This window comes from Sciurus vulgaris, assembly GCF_902686455.1.
Source record: "Sciurus vulgaris genome assembly, chromosome: 18".
Taxonomy (NCBI): Eukaryota; Metazoa; Chordata; class Mammalia; order Rodentia; family Sciuridae; genus Sciurus; species Sciurus vulgaris.
In genome coordinates, this window is record NC_136479.1 from 23,064,069 (window position 1) to 23,081,820 (window position 17,752).

The window sequence follows — 17,752 nt, forward strand, 5'->3', positions numbered from 1 at the left end:
GCTTCAGTTGCTGGGATTGCAGGCTTGAACCACCACGCCCAGCTTAGGCCTTTGTGTATAATCACAAGAGCAGACTGAGGTAGTACAGAAAGAACCACAAAATGGTGAACCAGGAAGCACTTGTTTAGCTTGATGCCCTAAGAACATGAATGGTCAAATGAGCTTCATGTAAGCCTGTGGACTGGAATTCTGTTGTGGGTTGAAGGGAGCTGGGGATTGATTCCAGGCCTTTGTGTATGCAAAGCACAGGTGTTACGACATGTCCATATGACTTTTGGAAATGTAGTGTGGCTCTGCATGTTTTCATTTGTAGAACAGGAGGGGAAAAAAACCACACAACTACAAGTTGGTTTTCTGTAAATTGTGTATCAAAAATTAAGAAACTTGAGATGACTCGGCTGGAGCTGCTAGGGGTTGAATATGGCCACTCCTGAGAAAGATGCCTTAGCTCTGCTCCAAGTCGGTCACCAGGTAGGGCTGGGTGTCCCTTAGGGCCTGAAGGAGCAGGTCCTTGCAGGCCAGGTTCCAGGCTGGAACAAAGCTGAAGAGCTTCCTCATCTTTGCTGGGTTGGTGGGCTCTGCCCGTACTGCCTGGTATTGGTCCTCGGTCAGGACCTTGCCATACAGGGCATCTAGCACCCCCTCGACGTCTGTAACCCGGAGGATGAGTGCTGCTCGGTGTTGGTCCACAAAGTGTGCTGTGATGGGAGGGAGAACAAGGTGAGCCAATACTGAGGGTAGGTGCTGGAACCTATCCTTGCTGAAGACTGCTCCCAGAAATTCCTGGGAGGCAACTCACCAGGACTCCAGATGAAGAGATAGACCAGGTTCCCTCCCAGAGATGTGAGGGCAGGGGCAGGGGCAGGGTTTGCTTGCTCAGTCTGGCTCTGGAAGGGGTGTGGTGGGGCAGGGCTAAGAGGCCCCCCAACCGCCATAATAGGGTGTGGAGGCCTCACCTGGCTTGACTGCCACCTGAGGAGGGGCCTTGATTCCCGCTGGCGCTGATCCAGGACCTGTTTAAAAAAAAAAAAAAAAAAGTTAAGATGAACTTCAATTTCTTAACCTCTCTCTAGTTTCTGGGCATCTGAGGGCCCCCTTGGTCAGAATGCCAAGTTCCAGGCTAAACAGGAAGGTGCCTTTCCAGCAGAGTGTATTTTGTAGTGAAGGGGGAACAGAAAGCAGAAGAGTTGGAGAGGCAAAACGTGTTTGGCTGGGTGGAGGAAATTGGTAGATGAGGGGGCTGGGTATGCTCACCCTTGGACATGGTCTCCTGCAGCTGCTCTGCCATCTCCTGCATGCCCATGTCACGAAGCACAGCAGCTGTGAGCTCGGTGCCATATCCTTCCAGATAGAAGCTAACAAGCTTGTCAGTGAGGTCCACGGCGTCCATGGACATCAGTGTTCCTCGTGGGATGCGCCCATAGCCATCGCGCAGTGGCACTGATAGCAGCTTCATTTTGAACTTCTTGAGCTCATCAGCAGTCAGGTTCTCCAGTGCCTCCAGGATGGCGTCCCTTCCGCGCCCCATGGCTTTGGGGTTCCTGGCTGCTGCAGCTGCCTCTCACCCTGCCTGCTTTCTGCAGACCAGGAAGTCTGCTGAGGGGCGGGACCTGGGACTCGCACCTCCCATCACTTCCCCTACTGGTTGATTTTGGGCAAGAAGCACTTGACTGTCCCATTGATTTCCCGCCCAGTGAGGCCTCTACTCCTTGGGAGATGCAGGATCACATCTAGTTGGTCTTGTGAGGTGGATGCTGGAAGATGAGGTGCAGAGAGCCTATTGAGTGATAATGTCTCTGCACTTGCACCAGTGCTACAGAACAGGAACTTCTTGCTCATACTGCATTTACAGTACAAAAGTTTTTTATTTTGGGATTCTAGAACCCTGAAACTACCCCCATGTTTCTCTAAACTTTAAATCCTGAGTCACGTGTCATTACCTCCCCCCCCTTTTTCTTTCTTTTTTTTTTGGTAAGGGATCTCATGTTGGCCAGGCTTTCTGGTGATCCTCCGACCTCAGCCTCTGGAAGAGCTAGGATTATAGGTGTGGGCCACCTAACTGGTAAATGTCAGAATAATAGCAGCAAGAATTCCGAAACAACCAAATTTAACATTTTGGGGAGAAATGTATGGAAGAAAAAGAAGAGTAGTGTACTTTTATCTTTCAGCTCAGTTTCATAATCTGTAATACAGAGATAATGATACTGAGGCAATTACTAGCTTGGATCGTCTGATGTTTCCTGAACTTTTGTTTCCTAGGGGAGCCAGAATTTCATCCCAGATGTTTTAGTTTCCTGGGAAGTGGTAAGAGCCATTGACTGAGAAAACCCTCCACTGTAGGCAATTATGGGTAAACAACCAGCTATTTTTTATCCCTAGGACTTGACCCAGAAGAGCAGGTGAAAGATTTGGACCCTTTGTTATATCTATATCTAGAACCTTTAATTTACTACTACTATTCTTTTTTTGGGGGGAGGGGTACTGGAAACAACCCCAGCCCTTTTTTAAAAATTTGAGACAATCTAGCTAAGTTCTTCAGAACTTCTCTCTCGGTTGTTGGTTGCTGGCCTTGAACTTTTGCGATTCTCCTGCCTCAGTCTCCTGAGTTGCTGGAATTATAGGCATGCACCACCACACCTGGCTAATTTACTTTTTATTTTCTTAAAATATGGAACCCTTCACAAGTTTTGCATGTACTCTTAGTGTAGGGGACATGCTAATCTCTGTATCGTTCCAATTCCAATTTTCTCAAAGTGAGCACCTGGCTAATATATTTTTTAAAAAATATTTTTATTTGTAGATGGACACAATACTTTTATTTATTTTTGTGGTGCTGAGAGTTGAACCCAGTGCCTCACATGTGAGAGGCAAGCATATCACCACTGAGTCACAACCCCAGTCCCTGGCTAATTTACTCTTCCTCTTTTTTTTTTTTTTTTTTTTTTTTTAAGGGTGCTAGGGATCGAACCCAGGGTCTTGTGCTTACAAGGCAAGCACTCTGCCAACTGAGCTATCTCCCCAGCCCTAATTTACTCTTAACATGACTAGGAAAGGTCCTGTTGCTCTGGACCCTGTGAACCTCCCTAACCTGTCTCAGCTAACTTTCCCTCCATCTCCAAGCTGCAGTCACACTGACCTTTCAGTTCAAGTGTGCCAGGCTCTTCTGCCTTTCTCTCTTTGCATGTGCTATTCTCTCAACCTTGAAATCTCTTTACCTGAGAAATGTTTGAGTATTTAGTCCTCAAGCAAAATGTTACTTTCTCTGGAAAACTAGGCTTAGAGTCTTTCCTGGCCTTGTTCATAGCACTTGTTTTCGCTCTCATAGCAATTTTTGTGTGTGTGTGTGTGTTGCTGGGGAGAGGATGCAGGGTTTCATGCATGCTAGGCAGTTGCTCTACCATGGCCTAATCACCTTAAAGTTTCCAGCATTGAAGTTAAGTTTCCAATGCATGAACCATATCAGTAAATTCCCATAGATGGGAATTCTTCCCATCTTAGGTGGGGTGGAATAATAATCATTCTTTTTAGTGATATGGATGGCTTGACATCATTATGCATTTATTCATTTATTGAACATTCATTATTAGAAGGTGGATTCTGGTTCAGGGATTAAAAAAAATTGGTGGGAGAAGTATTTATTTGCTGATGTTTATTGTAATGCTTTCTCAGGACAAGAAGAGAGGGCAGCTGACTGCTGTGGGGAGTCTAGAGTCATGAAGACATTTTGGGAGGGTACTGGCAATTGAACCCAGGGATGCTTTACCATTGAGCTCTACATCCTTAACCCTTTTAAAATTTATTTTGAGCCAGGTGGGTGATGCATGCCTGTAATCCCAGTGACTCAGACTGAGGCAGAAGGATCACAAGTTCAAAGCCAGACTCAGCAACTTAGACTTTATCTTGAAATAAACAATAAAAAAAGGGAGGCTGGGGATATAGCTCAGTTAGTAGAGTGCTTGCCTTGTGTGCACAAGGACCTGGGTTCAATCCCCAGCACCACAAAAAAATAAAAATAAAAAGGGCTGGGGATGTGACTCAGTGGTTAAGTGCCCCTGGGTTCAATCCCTGGTATCAAAAATAATAGTAAAATAAATGTAAATAAAACAAAATATAAAAAGGACTGGGGATATACTTCAGGGCTAAAGCACCCTTGGGTTCAATCCCTAGTATCAAAAAATTTTTGTATTGAAACAGGGTCTTGCCAAATTGGGTCTTGAATTTGTGATCCTCCAGCCTCAGCCTCCTATGTGTGCCACTGCTGGGCATCAATCTTATTTTTGGAGGGTTAGTAAGAGATGGGAATTAGCAAAAGGTGTTGATGCCCCTTCTCTTTTCCTTTCATAGAAATTGGGGAGAAAAGTTTAATTCTTTGAAAAGTTCTTATTTTCAATTCTATCTTGTTTGAGATTCAAGTTCAGGGATCTGTCTTGCTTGTTGCAGAATCCCCTGCATTAAGAAAGTATCTGGTACATAGTAGATTCTCAGTAAAGATTGGCCAAATGAATGAATGAGGCTGTAGTTTCTGCAGCACATTATAGTCAAGAACTTCAAGCAGGGTGGCAGGATCCTGCTTCCTGTCCTTGTAGCATGTTCCACACAGGCTGGGGTAAGCTATCCTTATCATGAGTGGCACTTGTGATGTAAGGGCCAGTGTTCCTTGGCCCATGGCAGTTTATTATTGTGACTCCTCACTGGTCCTTGTCCTAGAATCTTCAACGGTTTTTATATCCTGTAGCCAGAAGAATATGTCTTTCTAATCCATGTACGATCCTGTCCCTCCTGTTACAGAGCTCTCAGAATTGGGGCCAAGTTTCTTGCATTGTCCTTCAGAGGTCCTTGCTAACCTTTTCAGGTTCACCTCCATTGCTGGCCTCTGGGCCACATGTAGCACTTACTCCATGCTTGACCTCTTCCCTCCTTGTTTACTTGGTGAGTTCCTATGACATTCATCAGTGATCCCTTTTCTAAGAAAACGTCATTCCTGCTCTTCAGGATGTGATCCTTCACATGCATTTCTTTTCTCTTTCCTTTCCTTCCCTCCCTCCCTTTCTCTTGCCCCACTCCCTCTCTTTCTGTACAGGGATTGAACCTAAGGGCGCTTTACCACTGAGCTGTATTTGCAGCCCTTTGTATTTTTAATTTTCAGACAGTGTTGATAAATTGCTGAGTCTGACTTTGAACTTGCAAGACTCTTGCCTCAGTTTCCCGAGCTGCTGGGATTACAGGTGTGGGCCACTGCACTTGACTAAAGCTATTGTCTTCTGACTACATCTCTTGACCCTGTGTTTGGATGGGGTGGGCTTTGTTTCCAGTAAAAACAGTGTGATGTGTTCAACTTAAACTTTGGGGCTGCAGGAACATGCACTGAGGGGAGTATGTGAGGGAGTGTGTGTGTGATGCTTAGAACAATCAGTGGTCTCCTCATCCCCCGGTTCCTGGTGGTAAGGGAGGTGAGCATGTGGGTTATGGTGGGGTGACACTGTGCCCCTTTCACTTGTGTCTGGGTATCACCATCCAGGATCATTCCTTTTGAGCCCATGTGGCATCCAACCAGTCTCATCCTACTCACATATACATTCAGATTGAGCCCCTTATACTCCTGGCTGCAATTGTTCCCTGACATCCTCAGAGTGTTAGCACTTTGGTCAGATGTCACAGGGAGGTAAGAGACAAGGAACTGGGGAAATGCAGTGATTCAGAGTTTGAAGCCTCATTACTATAGCAATTTTCAAGTGGAAGCTCAATGAGTACAAGTGACACGTTGGGCAGGTTCTAATGAGCATACTGCTGATTATGAACTCAGAAAGTTTATGAAGAATCCTTTTTTTGGGAAGGGTCTACTAAATACTGTAATTACTGTCTTTTAAAATTTACTGTAATTACTGTCTTTTTAATTTTCCATGTCTTTTACTATTTTACAGGTACTGTGCTAAGCACTTGACATGTATGATCTCATTTAATTCTTTTAAAAAACGGTTTCCATTTTTAATACCTTTATTCATTTTTTTTTATGTGGTGCTGAGAATTGAATCCAGTGCCTCACACTTTGTAGGCAAGCGCTTTACCACTGAGCCACATCTGTAGCCCCTCATTTAATTCTTAATCCCATGAGGTATGTATGTTTATTCCCACCTTACTGCGGGGAAAACAGGTTTTCAGAAATTATTTTGGCAAGACTACCCTGCTAGTAAGTGATGAAATGACTAAACTCATGTCCTTCTATCCTAGTCCCATATTACAACCAACAGTCCCAGAGTCCCATTCCCTGTTCTCAAAAACTGATTGGGCTGGGGATATAGCTCAGTTGGTAGAGTGCTTGCCTCGAATGCACAGGGCCCTGGGTTCAATCCCCAGCACTGCAAACAAACAAACAAAACTAATTGCTTGCAGAGCTTATGTATATAGGAAATATGTCTCCTTCAGACATAATGGTGTCCAGAAACACCATTAGAAGGGCAGATGTTACAATAATAATATAACTTTTTAAAATGCTCTAGAACTTAAAAAACATTCAGAAAATATGGAATAATGGGAACAGCAGGGAGTCAAGGGATGTCACACCCACTCAGATTTGAATCCCGGATTCTCTGTTGCCCAGCTGTGTGACTTAGGAAAGTCAAGTTCCCTCTCTCTGGGGCCGTGTCAATGATGTGTTCACCTCACCAACCCATAGGGAAACTAGTGCTCTGAGAAGGGCAGTGACTTGCCCAGGTCCTCCAGGGAGGTCAAGGCAAAGTCTGCTGGTTTCTGAAGACTGCCACCATGGTTTTCACCAAGGAAAGTAGGAACGGGAGCCTTTGACTTTCTGGGAAGCCACAGTATACCCTTCTCCTTTAACTACCCCCTCTACCTGCTCTGCTGTCTCCTTTTCTGGATGAGAAGTGCTCAGGCCTCTGAGCTTTGACCTTAGGTAGGCAGGAACCTCCAGGTCTCACTCAGGCTTACCCTTGTTCCCCTGGACAACAGCCAGAATGGTTCGTGGAGGTAAAATGTGTTGGGCGTGTCATTCCCCCTCAACAAAGTATCTCTTGAATTGCTGGAGTGAGACTGTTCCTTCTGGGACCAGAAGTACTACAAATTGCCAGGACATGAGGCAAGTTACTTTCTCTCTCTCATGGCTTGCTATAAAAGAAACAGTGATAGGGTTAGGAAGCTTAAAAGAGTTAAGAATTTTTGAGTTGCCTGGACCAGACAGACACAAAGTCTCTGAACCAGTTTGTGATCTGGGGCTGATATTATTGACCTTACAGAAGCTATTAGTCATAACAATTGTTATAATTATCAACATTCCACATTTATTGAGCATTTTATATGGGTCTGGCACTGTTCTAAAAGCTTTATAAAAATTTGTTGAATCTTTATAATAACCCAATACTCTTGATAATAATCCTTACATGATCCCCATTTTACTGATAAGAAAATCAGGTTAAGTGATTCAATCAAGGTCATGCAACAAGGAAATAGCAGAGTAAGGATTTGAACTTAGTAGTGGCAATCATCGCTTCTGAAACCCTTGGGTGCCAGCATACTGGTACATTGTCCAGTTTAATCCTCAAAACAACCCTATAGAAATGGTCTCCTTATCCTTATGCTGAAGATGCCGAAGCTGAGAGCCACAGGTGTTTTTCTTCAGGAGCACTAAGCATGAGCTTATGATGTTAGTATTGGGACCTGCTTTTTTAGCTACATTGAGGGATTTCTGGCCTCTCTGCATATATCCAATAACAAGCAACTCTCATCCATCACAGCACTTTTTGCTCCAGCTGCAGGGAAACTCTCCCTCAGGCCAAACTGAAATCTGTCCCCTCTGAGCTCTGTGGGCTCCAGGGATCTTGTATAAGGTTGCAACACTAGTAGTGCCTCCCTTTTTCCCCTAGATAGGGTTTATTGCACCGTTTTTGTCTTCCCACCTGCCTAAGACAGACAATGTCCCTTTTATGAGTTAGAGGCCAGATCTAATCTGACTGCAGAGAAGGATTGAGTTGACCATCACCCCCCTGTCTTGGATACTCATTCTTATGGATGAGGGGGTCAAGTGACCAGTTCAGCCCTAACTTGGAAATGATGGAAATTTCAAATGAAATCTAAATTCTGGATGGTGGACTTTGAGCCTCAGTGAAGTGACTTATAGTTTGAGAGATCATCTCTAAATACACCGCAATCCCCACACCTTGTTAATTACCCAAGGTCATGTCTGAGCTGTCAGAAATGGCAGAAGAAATCAGAGAATTAGAGATAAAAAGAGTGGAGAAATAAGACTTCCCTGTATTTCTCAATGTCCCGGTAAAGAATACTGCCTTCCTGAGATTTCACATGCAAGGAGAATTAGATCTATAGTCATTTGTATAGGTAATTACTCTTTAAATTTTTTTTAAAGTTATCAGTGGATATTTATTTATGCAGTGCTGAGAATCAAATCAAGTGCCTCACACATGCCAGGCAAGTGCTTTACCACTGAGCCACAATCCAGCCCGAGGTAACTGCTCTTGATGCAAAAGAATAAAGCTTTTCCCTTTTTGAGAGGACCAAATGGTTATAGCCTGAGCAATGTGTCTAGGTTCAGTCCCCAAGGTGCCAAGAAGTCAGGTGTAGCTATTTTTTAAGCTTGTACTGTCAGCATGGAACATGCAAAAAGAAATGAGCTCCCAATCTTGGAGTCAAGTCCTGGGACTAGTCATAAAAGCTAAGACTAGTCATCAACGCTAAGACAGATAGGGCTGTCTGACTCCTAGGGAGATTTTATTTACCTACTAAAGTGTTGGAGTGAGGGGAATTATTTAAGGAGGGGAGGTGATTGCCTCCTTCCTCTTTTTTAGCAAGGAAAATAGTGTTTTCTTATTGCTCACCTGTGGGGAGTCTAGTTACTCACACAAATTAATTGACTTGGTTGGCTTTTATCACATTCTAGGGCCAAAGGGGTCCAGAGCATTTACTGTGAGTTATTTAAAAAAAATCTGACTTTTGATTCAGAATATCTCATGTGCACATTTAACATACTGAATATTAAAAACCCAAGAGAGGCAAAGAGAGAGTCCAAAGGGGAGCGATTAAGAGACTAAATCAGAAACAGAAACTCAGACTAAGAGGGACAGAGAGAGTTCAAGGTAGGAATGAGCAAAACTGGGTAAAGGCTGAGCAAAGCTGAGACAGGCCAAATGAGAGGGACTGAGTCTATGTTTATTCATTCATTGAGTAACCCACTGGGACACATTCTAAACTGGAGTCAAGCACTGAACAAAATTTGTGTTCTGGTAGGAGAGGACAGACAATAAACCAACAAGTAAAATATGTTGCATGTGAGGTGGAGATACAAGCTATGGAGAAAATAAGCAGCAGATTTGGGGACAAAGGAAGTCTAAAATCAGGGAGTTGCTGGTTGTGGTAGTATGGTACTATGTCCTATAGTTCAAGCTACTTGGGATGTTGAGGCAGGAGGCTCCTGAGTTTGAGCTCAGCAGCCTGGCCAATCTAGTGAGATGTATCCCAAAAAAAAAAAAAAAAAAAAAAAAAAAAAAAAAAAAAAAGTCTCATTGAAAAAGTGATATTGGGTACAGATCTGAGAGAGAAAAAGAGGGAGTCTTTATCTGGTTTTGAGAGTCTTCCAATCAGAGGGGACCGCAAGTGCAAAGTCCCTGAGGGAGAGGGAGAGTTGAGAAACAGGTCAGAATAATGAATGGGGTCAAATGGGGAAGAGCTTTGTAGGCCACAGAAGGACTTTGGTTTTTATTCTGAGCGAAATTTAAACTGAAATTTGAAAGATAAGCATACAGGAAGGCCTGAGGCTCCGAGGGAAGAATTGAGTTGTGGGCAGCAGGCTCTGGATTCAGTCTATTCAACTGTGTAGCTTTCACTCTCCAAGTGTTTAGGGGAGCCCACTTTGCTTCAGCACTTATACTGGGCCCTAAGGAAGAAATCCCTTCCCCTTAACTCAGAAGAAGAAACTCTGAGGATTTCAAGCCTTCCTGCAGGATAATAATGTCATTGTGAACTGATGAGCTGTAAACTTGAGAAATGAGTGAGTGATAAGCTGGGAAGGGGCTTACAAGGACAGAGGGTGCAGAGGTAGAGTGGGGAATAGGAGATCTCTCCCAGTTTTCTGGCTTTTCTGTGGTGTAGGAAGCTCTGTCTCCTCACTGGTTCTGAGCTCTGGCTCCAGGCTAGGCTGGGGAGAGGACAGTAGATGAGCCAGGACAGGTGGCTCTGACTGACATGAGATGCCTGCCTGCTGACTACTCAGTCCTCACTTTTAGAACAGTTTCCAGAAGTGACGGGAGGGGATGGGCAGGACAGCTAAATATAGTCCTGGGCCATGGCTTAATCTGGGAGGGTCTGTCTTCTTTTCACTGTGTGCCCATCATCCGTAGTGTCCACAGCCAGCTACCTCTGTAAGATCCATGTCCTTGCTCTGAGTCCTACGGTAGGCCTGACCTGACTGGTCCTCCTGGAAGTCTCTTTTGTCCTAAGATCTCCAGCCAGACCTGTGAGTCCTGTGGGCCTGGAGATATGGGGGAGGGATGGGCTGTGGATCTAAGAGAAGTGATTGAAAGAAGGGCCAGGGTGGAGTTCTAGAGGATTTGGGGCTGGGGGTTGGCCAGGCCTGGGTTAGAGGCTGATGCCTGGGCCTGGGATGGGCAAGGACAGTAGGCAAGACGATGTTTGGAACCCACTTTTGTATTTAGGAATTGGGGTTGACAAGGGTGCTAATGGCAGATTTTACATATATATATGTGTGTGTGGGTGTGTGTATATTTAATATATTTTATACTTTTTAGATATACATGACTGTAGAGTGTATTTTTGACATACATATATGGATGGTGGATATATATCTTTTTTTCTTAATTTTTTTAATTTATTATAATTGGTACAGATTTTTTTTGATGGGGAAACATTTGAAGCTGCCTTTCTAACTGATACTGAGTTCCCCTTCCCCTTGACCCAAACCAGATTCCTTTCCAGTATGGGATGTGAGGTCATTTTAGGCTGCAATTTCTTTCTCTGGGGCCACAGACACAGACTGGGACCCAGGCCCTTGGGCCTCCCTGACGAACCCTTTCTCCTCCCAGGCTCCCCATGTCGGCTGCACCCGGTCTCCTGCACCAGGAGCTGTCCTGCCCGCTGTGTCTGCAGCTGTTCGATGCTCCTGTGACCGCCGAGTGCGGCCACAGTTTCTGCCGCGCCTGCCTGGGCCGAGTGGCAGGGGAGCCAGCAGCGGATGGCACGGTGCCTTGCCCTTGTTGTCAGGCACCCACGCGGCCGCAGGCTCTCAGCACCAATCTGCAGCTGTCTCGCCTGGTGGAGGGTCTGGCGCAGGTGCCACAGGGCCACTGCGAGGAACACCTAGATCCTCTGAGCATCTACTGCGAGCAGGACCGAGCGTTGGTGTGCGGCGTTTGTGCCTCTCTCGGTTCGCACCGTGGCCACCGCCTCCTACCCGCGGCGGAGGCCCATGCGCGCCTTAAGGTGCTGGATCCTGCAGGATTTGGGGTGGGATGATATTGTTGGATAGCGTTGTTGGATAGCGTGGGGCCTGACAGATCAGGAAGTCGCTGCATTGACTTTAATTTTGACTTCAGAGGCCCGTGGGCACCTAGAATTGCTAGGGGAAGAGGATGGGGTGAGGCGGCGGGGTAAGCGGGTCTGAGCAGTTAAAGGCGGTGCCTGGCAAAGGGGGAAGCCTGGAAGAACCACGTTGGGGAGGGCTGGAACAGCGCTGCTCAAAACTAGATTTCCCAGTGGCAGTCCCAGGAGTAGCCTCGAGTTGTGGGGGCGGAGTCTGCTGAACTGTGAGGCCAAGCCTGGCAGCCCGCGCGGTGACCGGTGACCGGGGTGGTCCTGTCAGGCTGGCCCATAAGCGTGGTGTGGGATCCCTAAGACTAGAGACATGGGATTGGAGGCGTGGGCAGGAGACCGGAGACAGGCTCTCCTGTAGTGCACAGTTGCTTGACTGAGGCCCATGCACCCACATACTGAACAGAACCCATAAACCTCGAAGACATTCGGGGACCCAATCTGCCAGGATCTGCCATGGGCTCAGGGCTAAACCAGAGAGGCTGGACGGAGGTCTGAAGGGAACCTCAAGAAGGAACCTGAAGGAGGAGGGGGACAGGAAGACTCTGGGGGCGGAACCTGACTCCTGGAGCAAGAGAGGTTAGGTCCTGTGCCCAAGTACCAAACTCACTGCATGAATGGAATCCCCAGCGCTGGGGACTCACGCAACACCCTGAAGCCTGGTCGCTTCTTCCTGCATACCCATGTCCAGCAGTATGTCTGCGGTGAGTTCTGCAGCATAGTCCTCGCAGTAGAATACCACCAGCTTGTCGGTGAGGTCCACCGCATCGAGCGGCCCTAGCGCCCCACCCCCGCGGGATGTTCCGACAGCCCTCGCGCAGCCGCACCGACCCCAGTTTCAGCTTGAACTTCTTGAGCTCATCCGTGGTCAGGTTCTCCAGTGCCTCCAGGATGGCGTCGCGTTTCTTCCCCATGGCTCAGCCCTGCAACCTCTGAACTTCCGGAAACTGGTGCCTTGAGTCTTCAGACTTGTTTTATCCCGCACCAGGCAGGGACGACGCCGAGAGGACGTGCTAGGGAGGAGACTGATCTGGCAGCGGGCTCAGGAGGAACCCTTGGTCCAACCTTGTGACTCCTGCTGGGCGGGGACTCCTCAACAAACACCTAATGGGCCCCCAGGTTTCCCCTAAGGGAATAGGAGGTGCCAATTTGTTGAGGTGGGCATGACTGCTCCCATTCTGCAGAGGAAAAAATCGAGGTTGGAAGCTATGAAGGCGGTATAGCATGAGTAGTGATTCCAAGACGGTGCACCTTCCAACAAGAAGTGGCTTCAGCAGGAGCGATTAGGAGTTTTCCTATACTCTCATTTCACAAAGTAACAGAACTTGGGTAGCCTCCAGCTGTGTTTACTTGGTCCATGCAGGGGACATGTTTATTAAATTGCCTACTCCCAGAGCCCAGGATGTGCAGTGTGGCTGTCTGGTGGTCAGGCTGATGTTCTGCTTTTAAATAAGGGTGAAGTCAGGAATAGGGAGAGATTATATTTCTTCCTTCACATACCCTTCATTCACCCGAAGCCAGTTGTGTGCCAAGTGCTTTACTTGCCTGTCTGTAGGGGGTGGGGTAGGAGGCGAGTCCAAACAGCATTTGTATTTATGATTCTGGCAAAGTGCTGATGGGATGGAATCAGGGAAGGTAAGGCCAGAGAGGAGTTAACAAAATCTACGGATCAGGGCCTGAAGGCAAATGGGTTGGGGCTTAAGAAGGTGGCTGGAAGGGGAGCTGGCATTGAGGTACAGAGGGTGAGTTTAGGGGGAAGGTGTGGGTTTGGGGTGGGCAGCATCCCTATCACTTCTTTTGCCCTGCCCTGCCCTGCCCTGCAGACGCAACTCCCACAGCAGAAGCTGCAGCTGCAGGAGGCCTGTATGCGAAAAGAGAAGAGCGTATCTGTCCTGGAGCATCAGTTGATGGAGGTGGAGGTGAGGGGCTAGCATGGCAGACCCTGGGGCTGGTGACCCCAGCTGGCAGTCCCCAGCCAAATGCTTTTGCTTCTCTCCCCTTTCCCCCAGGAGACAGTGCGTCAGTTCCGGGGGGCTGTTGGGGAACAGCTGGGCAAGATGCGGGTGTTCCTGGCTGCACTGGAGGGTTCTTTAGACCGTGAGGCAGAAAGAGTTCGGAGTGAGGCAGGGGTTGCTTTGCGGCGGGAGCTGGCAGGTTTGAACTCTTACCTGGATCAGCTGCGGCAGATGGAGAAGGTGCTGGAGGAGGTAGCTGACAAGCCACAGACTGAATTCCTCATGGTGAGCATTGAATGACTTCCCATCCCAGTCCCCTGGGTCAGGATTCATCCTATTGTCAGATGGGGACCCTGAGGCCCAGAGAGGGGCAGGGATGAGCCAGGGTCATGTATTCAGTGGTGTGGGGGGAGGACTTCAGGACTGTTGTTTAGGTTGGACACTTTACAAGGATACTTTTATTTTAATTTTTGCGGTGCTGGGGATGGAACCCAGAGCCTGTGCTTGACAGGCAAACACTCTACCAACTGAGCTACCCAGCCCAAGTATACTTTCTTTAAGCAGGCACCATTCATATCACAGACATTATAAGTTTGCATACTTATTAGCACAATTTTCTTTTTTTACAAAAAAGATATTTGTTTTTTATTAGCACAATTTTCTAACAGGCGAATTCAAGTTTCTTGGTGAGGGGGTACATTTTTTAATTTATATTAAGGTAAAAAGCTGGGGATGGCCTTGAGTCCTGGGTATCTTTTATGATTCTTCCTGATTTTATGTTCAGCATTCCTGTTTGTCCATTCCATCCTCAGAAATCCCTAGAGTCCTTCTTGTTTGCTTTTCTTCCATTATTTTTTTTCCTCTCTTTCCAGAAATACTGCCTGGTGACCAGCAGGTGAGATCGACTTGGCTCTGCTCCTTTGTGACTTACATTAATCTAGGGACACCGGCTGGCTTACCCTCTACTCACAATGAATCTGCAAACCTATTTAGCCCACTGCCATGTCCCTGCACTTTGTATTGAACATAGACACAAACCAGATTTGGTCCTTATCCTTGGGGACTTTATAGACTGGTGCTTTAGGGTAGACATGGACAGGGACAGAGGCATCATTGTGTGCTTGATGCTGCTGGGGAGAAGAAGGGGTGGCTAGTGAGGCTTCCAGGAGGAGGACAGAGGAAATGGCAAGTGCAAGGGCTGGTTGCTAGTATGGCAGACTAGAAAGGGGTGAGAAGCTTGGACTTTATTTCAACAGAAGTTTTTTTTTTTTTTGTTGAATGTATATAACAAAAAATTGGCCATTTTAAGTGCACATTTTATGTTCAGTGACATTAAATAAATTCACATCCTGCAACCACTCCCTCCGTCCATTTCCAGAATTTTTTCATATTACCAAACTGAAACTCTAGTGGAAGAGTTTTAAGCAGGAGTGTGATGTGGGGAGATCCTGGAGGGATCCTGCCAGCTCCCTCCCACACAGTCCCTGTCTTCCTGCCCTTAGGCACTTTCTCTTGCTTTCCTTGCACACAGTCACCTCTCCCACACCTCTCTACCCGCAGACTGCAGAAGATCCTGTCAGAGTCACCGCCACCTGCACGTCTGGATATCCAACTGCCTGTGATCTCAGATGACTTCAAATTCCAGGTGTGGAGGAAGATGTTCCGGGGTCTGATGCCAGGTACTGTGAGGGGCTGACTCTGGGTTTGTGTAATGGGGTGCGAGTGTTGATAGGAGACCCCAACCACACATAGAGAGGCCTGCCAACCCCAGCTTGGAAGGTACCCATTGCCCTTTTACCTCTGCAGCCTACAACTTGTACTTGGAGGAGGATCTTTGAGGGCATGGGGTTGACAGTGGGTTACTGACAAGGAAAGGATGCTGCTAATCTCAAGAGTTTTGCTGCTGTGGCAGATGGGAGGCTGGGGCCTGGGCTTGAACCATTGACTCCCTGTGTGATCCTTGGCCAGTCCCTCCCCTCTCTGGGTATGGAGTTGATGATTCCTGCTAATTGAGGGCTGAGGATCTGCAGAATTCCTGGAACCTTGAGGACTCTGACCTAGGTGAGACACTGACATTAATGGCCTATAGCTGAGGAGGCCCAAGAACTCAGCCTCCATTCCCATGAGCTCCAGCACCTGAGTGCTGCAGAGCTCCAGGACATACATATATTCCTATATTCCTGGTGCAACCCTTACTGCCTCTGGGGTTTGGGGTGGATTGACCATGCCCCAGCATATTCAAGAGAAAACCATGGCCCAGGTCATGACTGGATGCAAACTGCTTTATCTCCTGCTCTGTGACCCTGGACCTCAGATGGTCAGTGGTATGCATTATAACAACTTAATCCTGCCCTCTACCATGGAGAGAGGTAATCACGGCCTCATTTGACAGCTGAGCAAACTGAAGCTCAGAGAGGTATGTTTTGTTTTTTTTTTTTTTGGCCCTAGCTAGAAAGAAGAGAGGGGCTCACCTCTAGAGGTATTGAGAAGATTAGAGTAGACAAGCTGGCCTTAAGCTGGTAGAGAGGAGGCTGGAGGGGGCAGGGGCCTGATCACTGTCTCTCTGGCAGCGCTAGAGGAGCTGACTTTTGACCCAAGCTCAGCGCACCCCAGTCTGGTGGTGTCTCCCTCTGGCCGCCGCGTGGAGTGCTGCGAGCAGAAGGCGCCACCAGCTGGCGAAGACCCGCGGCAGTTCGACAAGGCCGTGGCAGTGGTAGCGCACCAGCTGCTCTCCGAGGGCGAACACTACTGGGAGGTGGAGGTGGGCGACAAGCCTCGCTGGGCTCTTGGCGTGATGGCGGCGGATGCCACCCGACGTGGCCGACTGCACGCGGTGCCCTCACAGGGCCTCTGGCTGCTAGGGTTGCGTGATGGCAAGATCCTGGAGGCGCATGTGGAGGCCAAGGAGCCACGTGCACTGCGCAACCCAGAGAGGCGGCCGTCGCGGGTTGGCCTCTACCTAAGCTTCCGCGACGGTGTCCTCTCTTTCTATGATGCTAGCGATTCTGATGCGCTCGAGCTGCTCTTTGCCTTCCATGAGCGCCTGCCGGGGCCAGTTTATCCCTTCTTTGACGTGTGCTGGCATGACAAGGGCAAGAACGCCCAGCCGCTGCTGCTCGTGGGGCCTGATGGTGAGGAGGCCTGAGCCGCCTGGCTGGGTGGGAGAGGGGCAAGGGGGTCCTGACCATAGGAGGCCTTGTCTTCTTTGTCAGGCCTGGAGGGATTTGGGTGGGGGGCAGGTTGCCAGGGCTGAAGATAGGGCAGAGGGGGCTGGATACTGCGGTGTCTCCAAGAGTTCTAAGAAGTGTGGGGGTTGGCATGAATGGGAACAGCTGGTGACAGGTTAGGGTGTCCTTGTGAAGGGGACTAGAGTCTGGTCAGTGAGGAAATCTGCATTTGGGGATCAGGAGGCCCAGAGTTCCAGGAAGAAGCTGAGGTTGAGGGAAAAGAGGGAAAGGGGGTTAGGTTTGGTGAAGATTGAGGTGAGAAACTTGAGAAGTCTCTAGAAGGGATACCTCACACCACACTCCCGTGTAAGCCCTGGGGCAGGGGCTCCAGACTCCCCAAACCTGAAGGCCTCTCACTTAGTGCTTGCCTCAAATGGCCTTTCAAAGCATGGATAAAACAGATTGCTGATTTTCTGATGCAGTAGGTCTGAGGCAGCAAAAAATGATCACTTTTAACAAGTTCACGGGGGATCCTGATGCTGCTGGGTCACAGTGGAATCACACTTAGAAGCATACCCAGTCTCTTTAGTCAGTCATCAGTCAAGGCATAGATTCAAAATATATTCCTCCATTCAACAGAATTTAAAAACTGCCGAGCCTGTGGTGGATAAATAAATTAAACTTCAACTTATTTCCCTTTGTCTCTGGAATGTGTTTACTAAATATCTTGGACATTGAGGAAATCCCTCAAGTTGCCCACCAGGAGAAAGAATCTGATGTTAAACCTGCTTTGGGCCCTGCTACTTGTGGAAAATAAAAGGTTCCCACTGGGTTCCAAGACTTGTCCTCTCACTAATTACCTCTTGGTTCACACCTTTGGTTTTATCTGGGAGGCTTATATCTTAGGTTCCAGAATAACCAGTAATGCCCAAGGTGAGTTTGCTGGAGGAAGAAGCCTTTGGGGATTTGAGCAGGTGGGACTGGAGGCTGCTCTCACCTTTTATCGTAAGCGAAGGTGATGACCCTGATCATTCACTCTCTCAGGCTGGACTTGCTGTT

General features: G+C 47.7%; 3 protein-coding genes across 3 annotated transcripts; 1 reads left to right on the forward strand and 2 right to left on the reverse strand.

Annotated features, from left to right (window-relative positions):
• Positions 1-346: 346 nt before the first annotated feature.
• Positions 347-1,734, reverse strand: PYCARD (PYD and CARD domain containing). Its single transcript, XM_079120121.1, has 3 exons — positions 1,255-1,734; positions 957-1,013; positions 347-698 (listed from the first exon to the last, which is right to left on the reverse strand). Exons 1-3 carry the CDS (start codon positions 1,526-1,528, stop codon positions 445-447), a joined length of 585 nt encoding a protein of 194 aa, XP_078976247.1. The 5' UTR covers positions 1,529-1,734; the 3' UTR covers positions 347-444.
• Positions 1,735-10,410: 8,676 nt separating this feature from the next.
• TRIM72 (tripartite motif containing 72) lies at positions 10,411-17,531 on the forward strand. Its single transcript, XM_079120829.1, has 7 exons — positions 10,411-10,480; positions 11,067-11,463; positions 13,395-13,490; positions 13,581-13,811; positions 14,399-14,421; positions 15,087-15,205; positions 16,097-17,531. The coding sequence occupies exons 2-7, from the start codon at positions 11,074-11,076 to the stop codon at positions 16,669-16,671; spliced, it is 1,434 nt and encodes a 477-aa protein (XP_078976955.1). The 5' UTR covers positions 10,411-10,480; positions 11,067-11,073; the 3' UTR covers positions 16,672-17,531.
• On the reverse strand, positions 12,182-12,718 carry PYDC1 (pyrin domain containing 1). The gene is given in 2 exon segments (XM_079120830.1): positions 12,182-12,358; positions 12,360-12,718. Coding segments are annotated over 2 exon segments (273 nt in total). The 5' UTR covers positions 12,486-12,718; the 3' UTR covers positions 12,182-12,211.
• Positions 17,532-17,752: the final 221 nt, after the last annotated feature.